The sequence below is a fragment of the Indicator indicator genome, chromosome 11, assembly GCF_027791375.1.
Source record: "Indicator indicator isolate 239-I01 chromosome 11, UM_Iind_1.1, whole genome shotgun sequence".
Classification (NCBI taxonomy): domain Eukaryota; kingdom Metazoa; phylum Chordata; class Aves; order Piciformes; family Indicatoridae; genus Indicator; species Indicator indicator.
The window spans coordinates 31,586,699-31,603,462 of NC_072020.1; the positions used below are offsets into that span (position 1 = coordinate 31,586,699).

Here is a 16,764-nt window from a genome sequence, read left to right on the forward strand (position 1 = left end):
TGTACTGTGGCCCTGCAGTTACTCTCTGGTGAATTTTTAAATGCTGAGGTGATTTGGTATCTTATCACATCCATTTAGAAGAACAATCAGAACAGTAATGTTGTCTCTTGAACCTGCAGCTAATGCAGTCTTCACCAGTTGCTCACTAATGTAGCTTGCTGCATCATCATAGAGTGTCTCAGAGATGACTCTGCCTTTTCCTGCAGTTTGGGATCCACGATTGGATGGGTGGATTTTTATACTGTCCTCATACTGTGGTGGTGGTTTAGAACTCACTGGTGATACAGTCTGCAGCAGTTCTTGACTAGCATAAGTTGCAGATTCATCACAAAATATTTTGGAGTCCATCTTTTCTGCCAGTTGTGGACCTGAGTCATAATTACATGAGGAAGCTTTTGTATCTGTTGGGGGTTGCTTCATGTCTTTGAACCCTGTTGCCAGTAGATTCTCTGGCAGCTGTTCATGTGTGTGGCTGGTCGCACAGAAAGTGTCAGTGTCTGTTTCTTCTTGCTTTGTAGTCTGTGACTGTGGCAGAAAAGTGTTAGATTGATAAACATTTCTGTCTTCAAACTGTTTCAGTTCCTCAGAGCCACTTTTAGAATCTGACTGTTCAGTCTCTCCATTCTGTGAATTTACTGAATTGTTACTGAAAAGAGGCAGTTCAGGATCAGCTTGATGTTTATGGTCATCAGGTCCCTTAGGAGCTCCACTTTGCAAAAAGTTCTTCCTAGAACTCTTTGGCTTGATTTGTTTCAGGCTATCTTTTGAGTCACTGAGCAAAATCTCTGTATGGGAATACAGTACCTCTGCTCCATCTTGCAGGTCATTAGTAGCCTCTGAGTCATTTAAGTTGTCTTCAGTGAGGAGCATCAGGTACTGACACTTGTATGGTGACATCCTGTTTTGTTGAATATATTCATACATTCTCAAATAATGAGTGAATGTCGTTAGAGTTAATGCAAGCACTTCCTCATAATCCAAAACCTCCCAAAGCCCATTAGAAGCCAAAATAAGAAACTGGCAGGTGTCATCAATGGGGACAGAGATAGTATGAGGTACAGGTATAACAGATCTTTTCAGGATGAGATCTCCATGATGTCCAAGACCCCTGGTAGTTCTCAGGTACCCCTCTACTAATCCATCTGGTTCGTTAGTGCTGATGCTGCCACCATTCTGAAGTACACGTTTTCTCTCCCTTGCATTAGCAGTGCTGTGCTCTTCTGAGAGGCAGTGACTCTTGCCATTTTTACACAGAACTGCATGTGCATTACCTGAAATTGAAATAACGTCATATTCTGAATTCTAGAATACTGTTGGGGTGGGTTGGTTTGTTTGTTTTAAAGGTACTGTTGTTACATTAGCAGTTAGCCTTTTGCTAAGGACTGGGGAAAAAAAACTGAGGTCATAGTTCAGTAATCTACTACCACAGGCAGCTGTATGTCCAACAGTGAATCTGGTTCTGTTTTACAGAACAGTTTTCTGTGGTGTTTTTCAGACTATTCCAGAACCTTATCCTTCTGCCTGCAACTAAACTCTTTTGAGTATTAAGTGACATTCAGCTTAGTCAGATAGAAATGCTGCGCCTTGACTGCTTTTTTAAGCAAGAGTGCATAATCATAGAATCATAGAATTGTCAGGGTTGGAAGGGACCTCAAGAATCATCTAGTTCCAATCCCCCTGCCATGGGCAGGGACACCTCACACTGCATCAGATTGCCCAGAGCCACATCCAGCCTGGCTGCAAAAACCTCCAGGGATGAGGCTTCCACCACCTCCCTGGGCAACCTATGCCAGTGTCTCACCACCCTCATGGGGAAGAATTTCTTCCTAACATCCAATCTGAATCTCCCCATTTCTAGTTTTGCTCCATTCCCCCCCAGTCCTATCACTACCTGACATTCTAAAAAGTCCCTCCCCAGCTTTCTTATAGAATCTTGTCAAATACTCTTCTCTCTTTTTTTTTTCCCCCCACAGAGTGTGTGGTTTCAGAATATTGTGGCTGAAAGGACCTATGCTGAAGTTTCAGATTCAAACTAATTTTAGCATTATAAAATTTCTAGTACCTAAAATTAATTTGGACATCATGTAGAATTTAGTTTACTAACATGATGCCTTAAATCTCTTCCTTGGTTAAAGGACCCAAGGGAGCAAGAGTGCTTGCAGTCATCATGAGAAGTCAAGGACTAACTCCTTTCCTTTAGTAGCAATTTTTGAATCTGCAGGATAAGAATGAAAAGTGTTAGAAATTGCAGCACTGCAGGTGATTAATCTTGTCAGACTTGAATGCAGAATGGAGAGGAAATATATCAAACTGATATATTATTTGAGATCCTCTTTGCCTACCCTGGGAGAAGACTTTTTATGGTTTTTTTTGGGGAGGTGATTGGTCTGCTTCAATGTGTTGGCATAAGGGCAAAAGTGATGTCTAACAGAAGGAACTTGAGTGGGATGGCAACTTCCTGGACACTAAACTGGCTTCAGTGTGTTCTCTTATAATGCAGTTTTAATATCCTCTGGCTGGACTAGGACACAGGCCTCTGAAAAGTGTTTATAAGTAGGCACTGCTTCTACAGTAGTTGTATTTCGTGGGCAGTATTGGTATTGCGTAGGAGACAGCTAAGTGTAGTCACTAAGTGTGACTGTAGACAGCTAAGTGTGACAGCAAAATTCTCCAGGTGGTGATTCAGAATATCAACCTGAAGGATACACCTTTTTTATGGATTATAGAATGTAGATGCCTTAAGATTATGTTGTGTCAATGTTTCCTTGTGCTTGCTCCTTCCTCCCCCTGATTTCCATGGAGAGCTAGAAGATTGTCTAAAATTTCCTTTGAACCCTCTGAGTAAGACCACCAGCTGTAAGCCGAACAAAGGGCACAATGCAACCCACGTGAAACGTTTTGACTGCAAGGAAGAGTAAAATCTGAGAGCTTTTGGATGTGAGTCTCTTGTCTGCAAAGCAGAGACAGGGCAAAAGAATCAACAAAAACTAGCTGACCTATCAGTCTGGGACTAAATGAAGATGACAAAGCTGGCCAATGCCACCACCTCCTGCTCCTCATATCTGACCATTCTCTTCAATTGCTTAACCTGGTGCTGAAGGAACGTGACTATACTTCTGTAAGGATGCATTCCTGGGGGGAAAATGAAACATGATGTTGTGAATTTTTTTTTTCTCCATGTGATACATTTGGTGGAAAATTAAGTGTATTAGATTAAATAAATGTGTGTTTAGAAGTGGTTCAAGAAATGTGGACTTTAATCACAAAAGGCTGAAAGTATCTCTGGTCAACTTAAAGCCTTAACTCCTTAGCAGAGCTTGAGTTTAGAGCATCTTTCATTCAGCCAGCAAAATACTCATCTGGGAGGATTATGGATGGATTGAGGCAGGTAACTAGAACCAGAAAACTTCATTTGGATGAGTTCTCTGCCACATGTTCTTGCCTTCATCCTCCCTCCTAAGCTTATTGTAATAGAGATGAGTTTCTTCCCCAAATTGATAAAAACAAATGCATTTGTTAGCTCTTGAAACCGTTACAACCTTTATGTGAGTTATTCCTGTATTCCATTAGAAGTGTGACTCCATCTCCTGCAAGAATATCTGAGCTAGCACTAACTAAACTGCCAATTCTGATGCCAGCAACAGTAAAGCTCCAGTAGCTGCAAAAAAAAAGTTGGATTTAAAGGCAGGTATGGTTATAGCATCAAGTGCTGGGAGAAGAAGAAAGGGAGGGCACTGCATTACATTTCAGTGTCAGTGCAACTTCCAAGTTGGTTTATAGTGTTCCTCAGACTGGCAGAGGATTGCATATTCTTGCTAAGCAAAAATACTCTTTCTAAATCTAGGTTCAGTTTTTCCAAATTGTTTTGTTTTGGTTTTGTCTCATGGGGGGAGAAAAAAAAAATAAAGGCTCTCAAATGGTTTTCCCTTTCCCTACTGATCTTGATTAATTTCAGATAAATTTCATGTGGAGAAATACTTGTGAGTATGCTAACGTGAGGAGGAAAGATGCTGATGGAAAGCTGCAGTGTTAGCACATTCCTTACTAGTGCTGGGGAGAGTGAAAAGGCATCACAGTGCTGGGCACATGCTTCAAGCAGGGACTGGAAGGCACTAGAGGATGTAACTAGGCACCAACCCATTTGAAAACATTCACTCAACACCTTTGTTTTCTTCTTTTTTTTTTAATACAAGTCTACTTGTAGACTCCTTTGTGGCAAAGCAAGCAGCTTGCCTGTCACTTTGCTGCTGTCTTACCTACCTACAAGAAATTAACTGGTAACAAAACTGCCAAGTGGAAAGATAGGAGGAGTAGAGTTGCTAAGAACTGCAAGAGCTTTGTATAGTGTTGGCTGCAGCAGAGCTGGGTGGAGAAGCATGATAGAAAGGCAGGATTCTCCTTCAGAAGGAAACATCTGACTGGATCTTTCATAACAGTAAATTAACCAACCAATTCCTGTTGCAGAAATTAGTCATTCAGATGCTCCTGATTTCAGTTTGCTGGTAGCAAAATGAAATGTCACTTGGCAGAGAAACAAATTAAACATATTTGTTGGACACCAGGGATTTATCAGCTCTAAAAGCAGCGGATTTATGGTTGTCTACCCTAAAAATGACACTTGATTTGAAATTTTTGGGGGTTTTTATATGTCCTTGCTACTCTTGCAGAGGTCACTTGTACATCATGGAAGGAGGTTTACCTTATTCCTTTTAACTCAGATAGCATACTTGAAGGTGCTTATTGGACACTAGGGATTTATCAGATCTAAAAGCAGCGGATTTATGGTTGTCTACCCTAAAAATGACACTTGATTTGAATTTTTTGGGGGGGTTTATATGTCCTTGCTACTCTTGCAGAGGTCACTTGTACATCATGGAAAGAGGTTTACCTTATTCCTTTAACTCAGATACCATACTTGAAGGTGCTTATTGGATAAGCTTAACACAGTGCAGGATACCAATATCAGCTGCAAGGAAATTGATCAGGTTTCCTTCACGTTGTCAAGTTTAAGCAATTGCAGCTTCTCTCCATAAATCCACTGCCAACAAACCTCTGTTTTGTTTTGGTTTTCATTTCTCTTTGTATTGGGCAGAGAAGAAGAACAACCCTAGTACGGAACGCACCTACCTATGTTGGCAATGTGCAGTAACCCTGCAGCGCCTTGGGCTGTCTTGGATGATGGACTGTGTGTGTTTTCAGAAGGTTTTCTTTCTCCTTCCTCAGTGCCACTTCTCTCTCTGCTGGGGATTCTTTCCACCAAGCAGGTAACAGCTGAGCAGCCACTCCAGCGGACTTTGGAAGCCTCATTCCTGCCCAGTCGCAAGAGCCTGTCCATTCTCCAGAAGGACTTGGCGTATGCTTTGTGGATCCATCCGTAAGGGTTGCTCTTGTCAACGCCTGATTTATCAGAGAAAATCTTCTCTCTCTCCCTGTAATCTGCCTTGATGACTGTGGCAAAAGAATCTAGAATCTGCTGTTCCTCCTTACTCTTTTTGTAGGAGCAATCTGTTTGAGCAAGCTGGTCAAGGAATAAAAGTGGGAGCTCCGTTGCAACTCTTTCTGCAGCTGTTGCACCACGAAAGCCATCGACTAACCCCAGAAAACTTGTTCCTGCTCTGTTGCCATAGTTGTCAAGCACAATAAATCTGTCTTCCATGTCTCCCTGCCACAGGGAGTTCTTATCTTGGCAAACTGATAATGCTTTTATCAAAGAATTATTTACTTTCTTATAAGTACTAGGATGGTTAATACTGGCAAGATCACAACGTGTAGGAGTGTGATTATCCATGAGGAATTCAAAGGAATAATCAATCTTCTGCCTGTGTCTCTCAGAATATTTAAGAGTCTGTGTCAATGTTGAAATGAGTGTCTGTCTCTGAGCTAGAAGTGTCTTCTTGTCAGTCCTTCTCTGTGGGCTGTCAAAGCCCAGCAAAGTTTGGGCTTTGTGGCTTTTTTTATGATAAAGAAGGTGGTGTGGATATATTGCTTGTTGACACACAGAGCAAGAAACTGAAACATGCTTGGAATCCTCATTCTGAGGTGCAATTGTTGCCTTCTCCAGCTGATGTTCCTCATCTCTGGAAGGTTCAAAATCAGGCGGGTTTGTTCTGCTGTGTGACTTTTCCTCCCATGTCATTCTAAAAGGAGTTGAATACATTAAGGGTTTCCTGATTTTCCCATTCCAGTATTTTAGTATTAGGTAATGCAACGTTTACCTAAGCCTTGTTCCACCCCTCCTCTAAAACCCAAATCACATCATTGCATACTGATGATGCAAGAAACGGGCAAAACCATGCAAGATTGTATAGAAGTTAATAAATACGTTCAAAATCAGTCATGCAGCAAATTCAAGGATTGAAAAGTTTGGAAATACAGAATTCATGACACAATTTAGAGTGTTCTTGTACCTAGTGAGGTCTCCTGTTGGTTGTTTCTCTTGAGATTCAATGCCATAGCCCTATGCCTTCTGTTGTGGTTTAAGCTATTTCCCGCAGTCCAAAAGCCCAAATGGAACAGATTTAGATTTCTTCCCCTCTGCCTTTTTTCCCCCAGTAGGGAAAAAACAAATTAGGCAGGAGGAAAGAGAGGAAAAATTATGAAAATACAGTCTTGAATCGATTTGGAAGTAAAAAAGGTAAGTTTGACAAAATATTGGAGTAAAAGGAAGGTTATAATGGCGTAAGGAAAAAGGGTAAATAAAAATATATACAAAACCAGGCACAGCTGGCAAAGGATTCTCTGGATGCAACATGAATTCTCTTTAGATGCAGTCCTTAGGCATCTGGAGCAGCATGGAACAGCCCCACCACATCGTTACAACAACAGCAGGAGCAGCAAGAGCTCTGTTGGGCAGGCAAAGACAGGAGCAAGAGAGAGAGGCAGGAAATATCTCCCTTTAAAAAGGCTTAGGAAGTGGGAGTGGTATAGACTTTGACCTGGAGACCCCTCCCCTGGGAGCAGGGACCAAGTCTCTCCGCCCACATGGATCAGGTTCCTTTGTCCAGCTGGGGGCTAGGTTCTTTTCAGCATACCCCTTCCTGGGCTGGGTGTAATGTGGCACACCTTCACACTGTTCGAACAGCACACATGAAGTTCATCTTTTCTCTGTGTGTCTATCACTTTCCATTTCCATGCCAAAATTAAAAAAAAAAAAAGGCATATTCAAGATGAAGATTGGAAACATCTGCCAGCCTTGCATAGAAAGTACAAAACAGGGCCAGAAGCATTAGTGTTTCTCTTGAATCAAATCTCACTCTTAACTGCCCACAGTTTTAGTTGAGGCTTTTAAGAGTCAGCTGGGGAAAGAAATGCTTATTTTATACTATTGTATTTAGGCACACAGAAGATAAATTACATTTCTGTGAGCACTCTTCTGTTGTTGCTTATATGAGAGCTAGGTTTTGCAGTGTTTGTGCTTCTTTAAGGTGGAAGAGATTCTGATCGTGTCTTTACCTAAACTGAGAAACCATAATGGAGAGCAAAATTGCTACCAAGTGGGCCAAGCTGGGTTTGAGCTCTTTAAGGCTGTGGGAAACTCCCCTGCACCTTGAGCTGCAGGACACGTGGCCTCTCTATTCTCCAGCCCTCAGGGTGGAAGGGCAGATGCACTTTGCAACACAGCTCTCAGAGGAGTAACGAGGCTGAAAATGTGGAATCAAGGCCAATTACTGCAGAACATCATAGAGAGTAGGCAGCAGCAGAAGTGTGGCCAGCAGGTCAAGGGAGGTGATTCTCCCCCTCTACTCTGCTCTGGTGAGATCCCACCTGGAGTACTGCATCCAGTTCTGGAGCCTCTATTACAAGAGGGACATGGACATGCTGGAAGGTGTCCAGAGAAGGGCCACCAGGATGAGCAGAGGACTGGAGCTGCTCTGCTATGAGGACAGACTGAGAGAGTTGGGGCTGTTCAGTCTGGAGAAGAGAAGGCTCCAAGGTGACCTTCTTGTGACATTCCAGTATCTGAAGGGAGCTACAAGAAAGCTGGGGAGGGACTTTTTAGGCTATCAGGTAGTGATAGGACTCGGGGGGGAAATGGAACGAAGTTGGAAGTGGGGAGATTCAGACTGGACATGAGGAAGAAGTTCTTCCCCATGAGAGTGGTGAGAGCCTGGAATGGGTTGTGCAGGGAGGTGGTTGAGGCTCCATCCCTGGAGGTGTTTAAGGCCAGGCTGGATGAGGCTCTGGCCAGCCTGCTGTAGTGTGAGGTGTCCCTGGCCATGGCAGGGGGGTTGGAACTGGATGATCCTTGAGGTCCCTTCCAACCCTGACTGATTCTAGGATTCTAAGAGCCTAAGCCCAGCTCCCAGTCCAGGCTAATATCCTCCTCCTGTCACCATGCACATCCTGTCTTCCACTTCAGCTCCTTGCTGTAGTCTCCCTCACCAGCTCATTCTCCTTCCTCAATGCTGTCTTACTATTCTTAGGTCTGGCAGCTGGTGCCACAACCCCAAGAGTCAGAGTGGTGAGGTCCTCCTGAAGCATTCCCTGGCAGAGAGTAGGGGGACTGCCTGAATTCAACACTTCCACACTGGCATAGCTCCACACAGCACCACGTGCTGATGCAGCTTCTTCGTAATACTTGCTCTGATGTGGGGACATTTACAAGAAGGACAACAGGTGTACCACTGATGCCACCTCAGCCAAATTTCCAAGGCCTAGTTTAAAACCTTAGAGGTTTCCCTGCAAACCAGTTACTAGAATTTTGGTTTAATACAAGTAAAGCAACATGTTTTTCAGATCCTATCCTGAGAAAGAGCTCTACCATATTGTGTCAAACTTTCCAATGGTTCTGCTTCAGGCTTGGAAATGTGAGTGTGAACAGTTAATGTCTGATAGAGTTTGAAGTTGATGGAAACATGAGGCAGCCTTACTGGTAGCAGCACTAAATCCTGCCTGTAATTTGAAGTGAGTAAGAAAACACATCTGTGACAGAGAGAGGAAATAGCAATGTTGCTTAGGCAGCAGATGAAATTGTTCAGATGGCCACTGTCTACTCTGAGATGTGCAGCTAAGCTTTAGAGCTGATTGCAGAACATCCTCTGCCCCTAGCTCAGCACACAGCATGGACGTGCAGACACCGTAAGAGAAAATCCTGACACCATGTGAGAAGCTTTAGCCTGCCAGCCTATACATCACCTGCCTACTAGGCATGAAAACAGACTTTAAGTAGATTAAGTATGGTTATTTGTTGTGTATTTATATGGGTGGACTGTACAGTGGATAAGGAATTGGCTGGATGGTCACATCCAGAGGGTGGTGCTCAATGGCTTGAAGTCCAGATAGAGGACAGTGACAGTGGTGTCCCTCAGAGGTCTGTGCTGGGACCTGTGCCCCTTAATATTTTTATCAATGACATAGACAGTGGACCAAGTGCACCATCAGCAAGTGTGCAGAAGCTGAGTGGTGGTGTTGAGACACCAGAGGGACAGGAGGACAGCCAGAGGGACCTGGACAAGCTGGAGAGGTGACGCAGGTGAACCTCATGAGGTTCAACAAGAGAGAGTGAAGAGTTCTGCACCTGGGCTGGAACAATCCTCACTATCAATACAGACTGGGGGAGGAGGTGATAGAAAGCAGCCCTGAGGAAAAGGACTTGGGGGTGCTGCTGGATGAGAAGCTGGACAGGAGCAGGCAGTGTGAGCTTGCAGCACAGAAGGCAAATCCCAGCCTGGGCTGCATCCAAAGCAGCATTGCCAGCAGAGCCAGAGAGGTGATTCTGACACTTTGCTCTGCTCTGGGGAGACCTCACCTGGAGTGCTGTGTACAGCTCTGGAGCCCTCAATAGAGGAAGGACATGGAGCTGATGGAGAGGGTCCAGAGGAGGGCCATGAGAATGCTCAGGGGGTTGGAGCAGCTCTGCTCTGAGGACAGACTGAGGGAGCTGGGGGTGTTCAGCCTGGAGAAGAGGAGGCTCTGGGGAGACCTAATAGCAGCCTGGCAGTACCTGAAGGGGGCTCCAGGAAGGCTGGAGAGAGACTGTTTGCAAAGGCCTGCAGGGACAGGACGAGGGACAATGGCTTCAAACTAGAGCAGAGCAGATTGAGATTGGATGTGAGGAACCAGTTCTTCGGCATGAGGGTGGTGGAACACTGGAAGAGGTTGCCCAGGGAGGTGGTTGAATATGTTGAATATATTCCCTGGAGATGTTCAAGGTGAGGCTGGAGGAGGCCCTGGGCAGCCTGATCTAGTTGGGGATGTCCCTGCTGAGTGCGGGGAGGTCGGACTGGATGAGCTTTGGAGGTCCCTTCCAGCCCAGAGAATTCTATGATTCTATAGGCATACGAATGAGAAGTATCAGACAAAAAAACTCATATCTGACAAGTTTTTGTGGTATTCTCTCTTCTGAGGTTTCTGGCTTTCACTGACCATTGTTAACTGCTGTTAGTCCATCCAGATGGGTCTTGAAAGTCTCCTTATGACCCAGGAGTGTGCCTTGTCCTTGCAGTTCAAGCTTGTGGGTGGCTACAGCTCTCAATCAGCTTTAGGAGCAGTTTGTGGGGAAAGTCCATTGCTCCACAAGAGGTGAACATCAGCCTCCTTTGGAAGTGCTGCACCATGTGATGGTGGTGTTCCATCAGCAAGGGGCACAGGATTAAAAGAGCAAGGAATGTAGAATCAGAATTGTTAGGGTTGGAAGGGACTTAAGGATCATCCAGTTCCAACCCCCCTGCCATGGGCAGGGACACCTCACACTACAGCAGGTTGCTCACAGCCACATCCAGCCTGGCTGCAAAAACCTCCAAGGATGAGGCTTCCACCACCTCCCTGGGCAACCTGTTCCAGTGTCTCACCACCCTCATGCTGAAAAACTTCTTCCTAACATCCAATCTGAATCTCCCCATTTCTAGTTTTGTTCCATTCCCCCCAGTCCTGTCACTCCCTGACACCCTCAAAAGTCCCTCCCCAGCTTTCTTGTAGCCTCTTCAGGTACTGGAAGGCCACAAGAAGGTCTCCTTGGAGCCTTCTCTTCTCCAGACTGAACAACCCCAACTCTCTCAGTCTGTCTGCAGTAATTTTGCTCATAATTATTGAAAGGGAGCCCTGATGTTAATTTTTTTTATAGAATGCATACACTGCTCATCTCAATAGCCTAAAGCCATGGAAAAAGGAAAGAATGAAACATTTCCTTTATCACAGTATCACAGTACATTAGAGGTTGGAGGGGACCTCCAGAGATCATTGGGTCCAACCCTCCGTCTGCTGTCCTCTCCCTCTGACACATGTTCCTGTCTCCACCCACAGTGTACTTCTTCCTCACTTACCTTTGTTACAGTCAGCACACACTTACACAATCTCAGTCCTGTACTCCTTCCTCCATGAGTTTTGTTTGGTTTGGGGTTTGGTTGTTTGCTTGGTTTTGTTTGGGTTTTGGGGATTTTTGGGGGTTGTGTGTGTGCAAAGTTTGGTTGTGTGCATGGTTTGGTTTGGTTGTGTGCATGGTTTGGTTGAGTATGGTTTGGTTTGGTTGTGTGCATGGTTTGGTTGAGTATGGTTTGGTTTGGTTGTGTGCATGGTTTGGTTTGGTTTGGTTGTGTGCATGGTTTGGTTTGGTTGTGTGCATGGTTTGGTTTGGTTTGGTTGTGTGCATGGTTTGGTTTGGTTGTGTGCTTGGTTTGGTTTGGTTGTGTGCATGGTTTGGTTTGGTTGTGTGCATGGTTTGGTTTGGTTGTGTGCATGGTTTCGTTGAGTATGGTTTGGTTTGTTTATGTGCATGGTTTGGTTTGGTTGTGTGCATGGTTTGGTTTGGTTTGGTTGTGTGCATGGTTTGGTTTGGTTGTGTGCATGGTTTGGTTTGGTTGAGTATGGTTTGGTTTGGTTGTGTGCATGGTTTGGTTTGGTTTGGTGTGGTTGTGTGCATGGTTTGGTTTGGTTTGGTTGTGTGCATGGTTTGGTTTGGTTGTGTGCATGGTTTGGTTTGGTTGTGTGCATGGTTTGGTTTGGTTTGGTTGTGTGCATGGTTTGGTTTGGTTGTGTGCATGCTTTGGTTTGGTTGTGTGCATGCTTGGGTTTGGTTATGTGCATGGTTTGGTTTGGTTGTGTGCATGGTTTGGTTTGGTTGAGTATGGTTTGGTTTGGTTGTGTGCATGGTTTGGTTTGGTTGTGTGCATGGTTTGGTTGAGTATGGTTTGGTTTGGTTGTGTGCATGGTTTGGTTGAGTATGTTTTGGTTTGGTTGTGTGCATGGTTTGGTTTGGGTTTGGTTTCTTTTCTTGTGGTGGGGTTTCCTGGTTTGGTTTGCTTTTTGGTTTTGTTTTTGTGGTTTTTTTTGTTTTTTTTTTTTTTGTTTAAATGGTGACTCTTCTGGCTGCTGTAAGCAGCACTGGGGTGATGCCTGCCTGTCCTCAAGTGACAGGAGAAGGCAGCCGAGGGCTGTGTGGTGTGAAATGGAGATCCCTGAGCTTCTCCTTGCAATATCATCAGCTGTCCATCTAAACAGACTCTACTACTGCACCTTCCTGCTGAATGAGCACCAGCTTCCTTACCTGTTATCCTTCTCCCCTGCTTTACTTTTTGCCCTGCCTTTCCTCTGCTTGTGCTTCAGCCAGTGCTTCCCCTCAGTCCCCTCCTTTCCCACAAGCCTGAGGTACTGCACTATGGCTTTGTGGCCTACATGTGTTCAGCCATGCTCCTCTCCTGACTGACTTCCCTTCCTTCCATTAGTCACAGCTTGGCAGCAGCACCTGCCCTGGAAAAATGCTTGCAAAGGCATCACACCTGTGTACAGAAACCATGGCAAGGACTTCAGCATCAGTGGGACTGGGCTCTGACAAGGAGCCACCATGGGGGGCCAGCAGGGCTGCAGCATTTGCTGTGGTCCATGTTGTGTGGCACAGCCCCAGCCAGGCTACAGGCAAGCAGTGTCACCTGTGCAGGGGCTGCCCTAGCAGCTCCCAGCTTTCCATGGTCACCTTGGTCCAAAGCTTCTGTCTTATGTGAAAAACCTCACCTAGCCTTGACTCAGTGCATAAAAGACTTCTGAAAAACATTTACTTGAAAAGAAAAAACAACATTCACTATCCCAGCAGCCATGCACCACATCTTCCACTCCTCCTAGAAGGGCTGGCCCTCACAACCTCCACAGCTATCTGTAGAGGGAATGCTGCAGAAGGAACAAGACCTCTTCTCCCAAGTGAGTCAGCTCAGGTGTGTGCAGTCCTCTGCTTGCTGCATTCCCGGAAGCAATGAGACAGCTTCAAGGAAGTCTTATTATGAAAGGTGTGGAAAGAGATAAAGATGAACCTTGTGAGTCACAGGAGTGTGCCAGGGGCAGAGCCTGCCTTTGGAACATGGGGACACTCCCACCCCTAGACCTGAGCATCTGCAAGAAAGAAGTGATTAGGGATTAAGGAGGTGGTGGAGTCGCCATCCCTGGAGATAGTCAAGAAAATCCTGGATGAGGCACTTAGTGCCATGGTCTGGTTGATTGGATAGGGCTGGGTGATAGGTTGGACTGGATGATCTTGGAGGCCTCTTCCAACCTTGGTGATTCTATGATAATTAATGTAATTATGGAATAAATTAAGATAATTAGTATCCTGATTTATCTTCATAAGTGTTGTCCTAAACTGGAATCCCAGGATTCCAGGCCAACTGGTATTGTGTCATCCTATAAAAGAGAAGGAGCCCATCCTTTGGTCACCTTATAATGTGTGACACTATCTGCTTGTGGAGACCTACAGCTCCTCAGCTGGGAGGAAGCATCAAACTTGGAAATGGGAGCAGCAGAAGAATGGCAAAGACTGCACCCCAGATAGTCTGTACCTGTTCCCAGTAGCTGGGCCTGGCTTGGTGGGGCAGAGGCAGCAGTCTGTAACCCACCAAGTGCCTATGTGGGACAGAGCCTCTGCAGGGAGGCTGTGAAGCGTCGAGTGGGGATGGTGAGGCCAACTGGGGTCAGCATAGGAGGGGACTGAGAGGCTTTGGGGTGTCCACAAGGAGAAAAGTGGAGAAGAGTGAAAATAATGTAATGTAACTATGGCTCCTGCACTCTCCTTTCAGTGACACCCTGCCCCTCTCACCCCACACCCCACACACAGCTTTACTGCTGTACTCTGGGGTTCCTCTGCTTTATCCAGCTATAAACACCCTGGGTTTGGCAGGTCTGAGGGGAGGGCTTTAAGTTGTTTATTATCTGTGATTTAACCAAGGTTAAATCCTGGTCCATAGTTCTTAAGCTTTCCAGGTGAGCTGTGGGGAAAGCCCAGGTGTGAGTTTGCAGAGCTGAGTGTGCTTGGGCAAGTGTAATTTCATTTGACAGAAATAAATGGGGGTTTCTAGGTAGATCTGTACTAAGTTGGTGTCAGAGCAGGGGTGCAGGCCAGCAGCTACACAGGTGCAGACAGCAAAAAGGAGACCCCTTCCTACCCACCTGCTTCCAGCTGTGCCTGTGCCAGTTGCTGTGGGGTCTGTAAGGCTGCCAGCACCTGCCAGCTGACCTGTCCTACACAGGGGTGGGGTAGTCCTGAGTGGAGTCCCAGAGAATCACAGGGATCTCTGTCATGTGTTGAAGAGCAAGAAGGAGAGAAAAGATGCTAGAGAAAGGAATAAAACAAAAAAAGCTTGTGGGGAGGCAAAAGGAAGAAAAGGTAAGGGGAGAATAGACAATGCATCCCACAGGCACCAGGACAGGTTAGGGCTGCCCTGCTGGAAAGCAGCTCCACAGAGAAAGACCTTGGAGTGCTGGTGGACAGCAAGTTCTCCATGGGACAGCAATGTGCCCTTGTGACCAAGAGAGCCAATGGGATCCTGGGGTGCAGCAAGAAAAGTGTGGCCAGCAGGGCTAGGGAAGTTCTTCGCCCTCTCTACTCTGCCCTGCTGAGACCACAGCTGCAATCCTGTGTCCAGTTCTGGGCTCCCCAGTTCAAGAGAGACAGAGACCTGCTGGAGAGAGTCCAAGGGAGAGCCAGGAGGATGAGTAAGGGACTTGAGCATCTGCCCTGTGAAAAGCCCTGGGGCTGTTTAGTCTGGAGAAGAGAAGACTGAGAGTGGATCTGATCAATGTCTATCAATAGCTGAGGGGTGGGTGTCAAGTGGAGGGGGCCAGGCTCTTTTTAGTTGTGCACAGTAATAAGCCAAGGAGCAACAGGGACAAGCTGGAACAGAGAAGATTTCGCACCAACATGAGGAGAAACTTCTTTACAGGGAGGGTGACAGAGCCCTGGAAGAGGCTGCCCAGGGGGGGCTGTGGAGTATCCTTCTCTGGAGACTTTCCAAACCCCACCTGGATGCATTCCTGTGCAGACTACCCTGGGTGATCCTGTTCTGGCAGGGGAGTTGGACTGGATGATCTCTGGAGGTCCCTTCCAACCTCTGAGGTTCTGTGATACTGTGATGTTTGCATGTTGGGCAGTTGGGAGCTCTTCCCACCACAAAATCACACAGGGTAAGCCTATGTAGTGACTGCAGCTGGCTAAATAACTTTAACAAGCAGCTTCTGAACTTGGCACACATACTTCACATTGTGCTGGCAAGGGCAGTAAATGTCATGTGCTGTGTAACCCCAGCCTTTAGTTTTCTTGCTTGGCTTTTGTTAAATCAAAACTCTTACTGCAATCCAGAAGAGCATCCTCTGGGTAAGAAATGAATAAAAAGTGCTAAGTGCTCCATCACTAACAAGAAGTTTATGCTACTAAAACAGCTCTGAGTGTTGCAATAACATTTTCTCCATTTTTATTCTTCTCCACAATTTCTTCCTTTAAAAAAAAAGGGTAATTGGGGTGTGAGATTCCCTGTAAGAGACAAAAGACTAGTTGGGAGGGTCTGCCATCTGCATTATTAAAGTCACATGTAAGCAATGGGAAGCTGAAAAGAAAAGGCTAGAGACAGCATAATGGACAAAAGTTTTGTACTGTTAATGCTTCCAGTGGTTCATAAAATATTGATAGCAGCCTTGAATGCCTGGTAGCCAAGAGGGAGGCCACTTCACCCACAAGGAATGTGCTAATGAAAGGACACAGTAGGATCTTATACTCTTGAGAAATTCCCCAGAGGGACAAGAGCTCAGTTTTTCACATTTACAGTGAATAGCAAGAAGAAAACCAGGTGGGAGAGCAGGAAGAAAGCCCCATCTTGAACAAAAGGAGAAGTCTGGGTTGGGCATGCTCACTCCAGCTGTGCTGGGAGACTGATAAGAGGTAGGAAGCCCAGAGCTCAGCTGCAGGCTGGGAGGTCACCCTTACAGAGCAGCAGCACTCAGCATGAGGCTGCTATTAGTTGAATCATTCCTTAATTTACATGACTGAGATAGGCCTCAAAAGCCCTAAATGACAACTAGGCAATAATCAAGCATCAGGCACACCCTAAACTGCATTTTAATTTCCTCTTTTGTGACTAGGTATCAAGAATATAAGTTTATATATAAGAATATAAGTTCAACCTCCTTGGCTGAAACAGTGCACACACTCTTGCACTGAAGCCTGTCCAGAGCTCACAGCCAGTCTGGGGGAGAGCTACAACCACAGGATGAATGTCTGCTGGGAGCAGGCACCTTCTCAGGGCTATCAGCAGCCAAAGAGAGGCCTGAGAATCACAGGAGTTGGCACTCCTGTCTCATCCACCTCCTGGCTTGCTTAATTTGATACAGATGAGTAGTCTTCCATAAGAGGACTCAAGAGAAGACTCATCAAGAGAAGCATAAGCAGCAGGGCAAGGGAGGTGATTCTCCCCCTCTGCTCCGCTCTGCTGAGACCACACCTGGAGCTATGTGTCCAGTTGTGGAGCCTCTATTACAAGAAGGATCTGGAGGTGCTGGAAGGTGTCCAGAGAA

General features: G+C 45.7%; 1 protein-coding gene across 1 annotated transcript; it reads right to left on the bottom strand.

The window, feature by feature from the left end:
- Positions 1-36: 36 nt before the first annotated feature.
- On the bottom strand, positions 37-6,136 carry PP2D1 (protein phosphatase 2C like domain containing 1). Its single transcript, XM_054385100.1, has 2 exons — positions 5,128-6,136; positions 37-1,271 (listed from the first exon to the last, which is right to left on the bottom strand). Exons 1-2 carry the CDS (start codon positions 6,134-6,136, stop codon positions 37-39), a joined length of 2,244 nt encoding a protein of 747 aa, XP_054241075.1.
- Between the last annotated feature and the right edge of the window lie 10,628 nt (positions 6,137-16,764).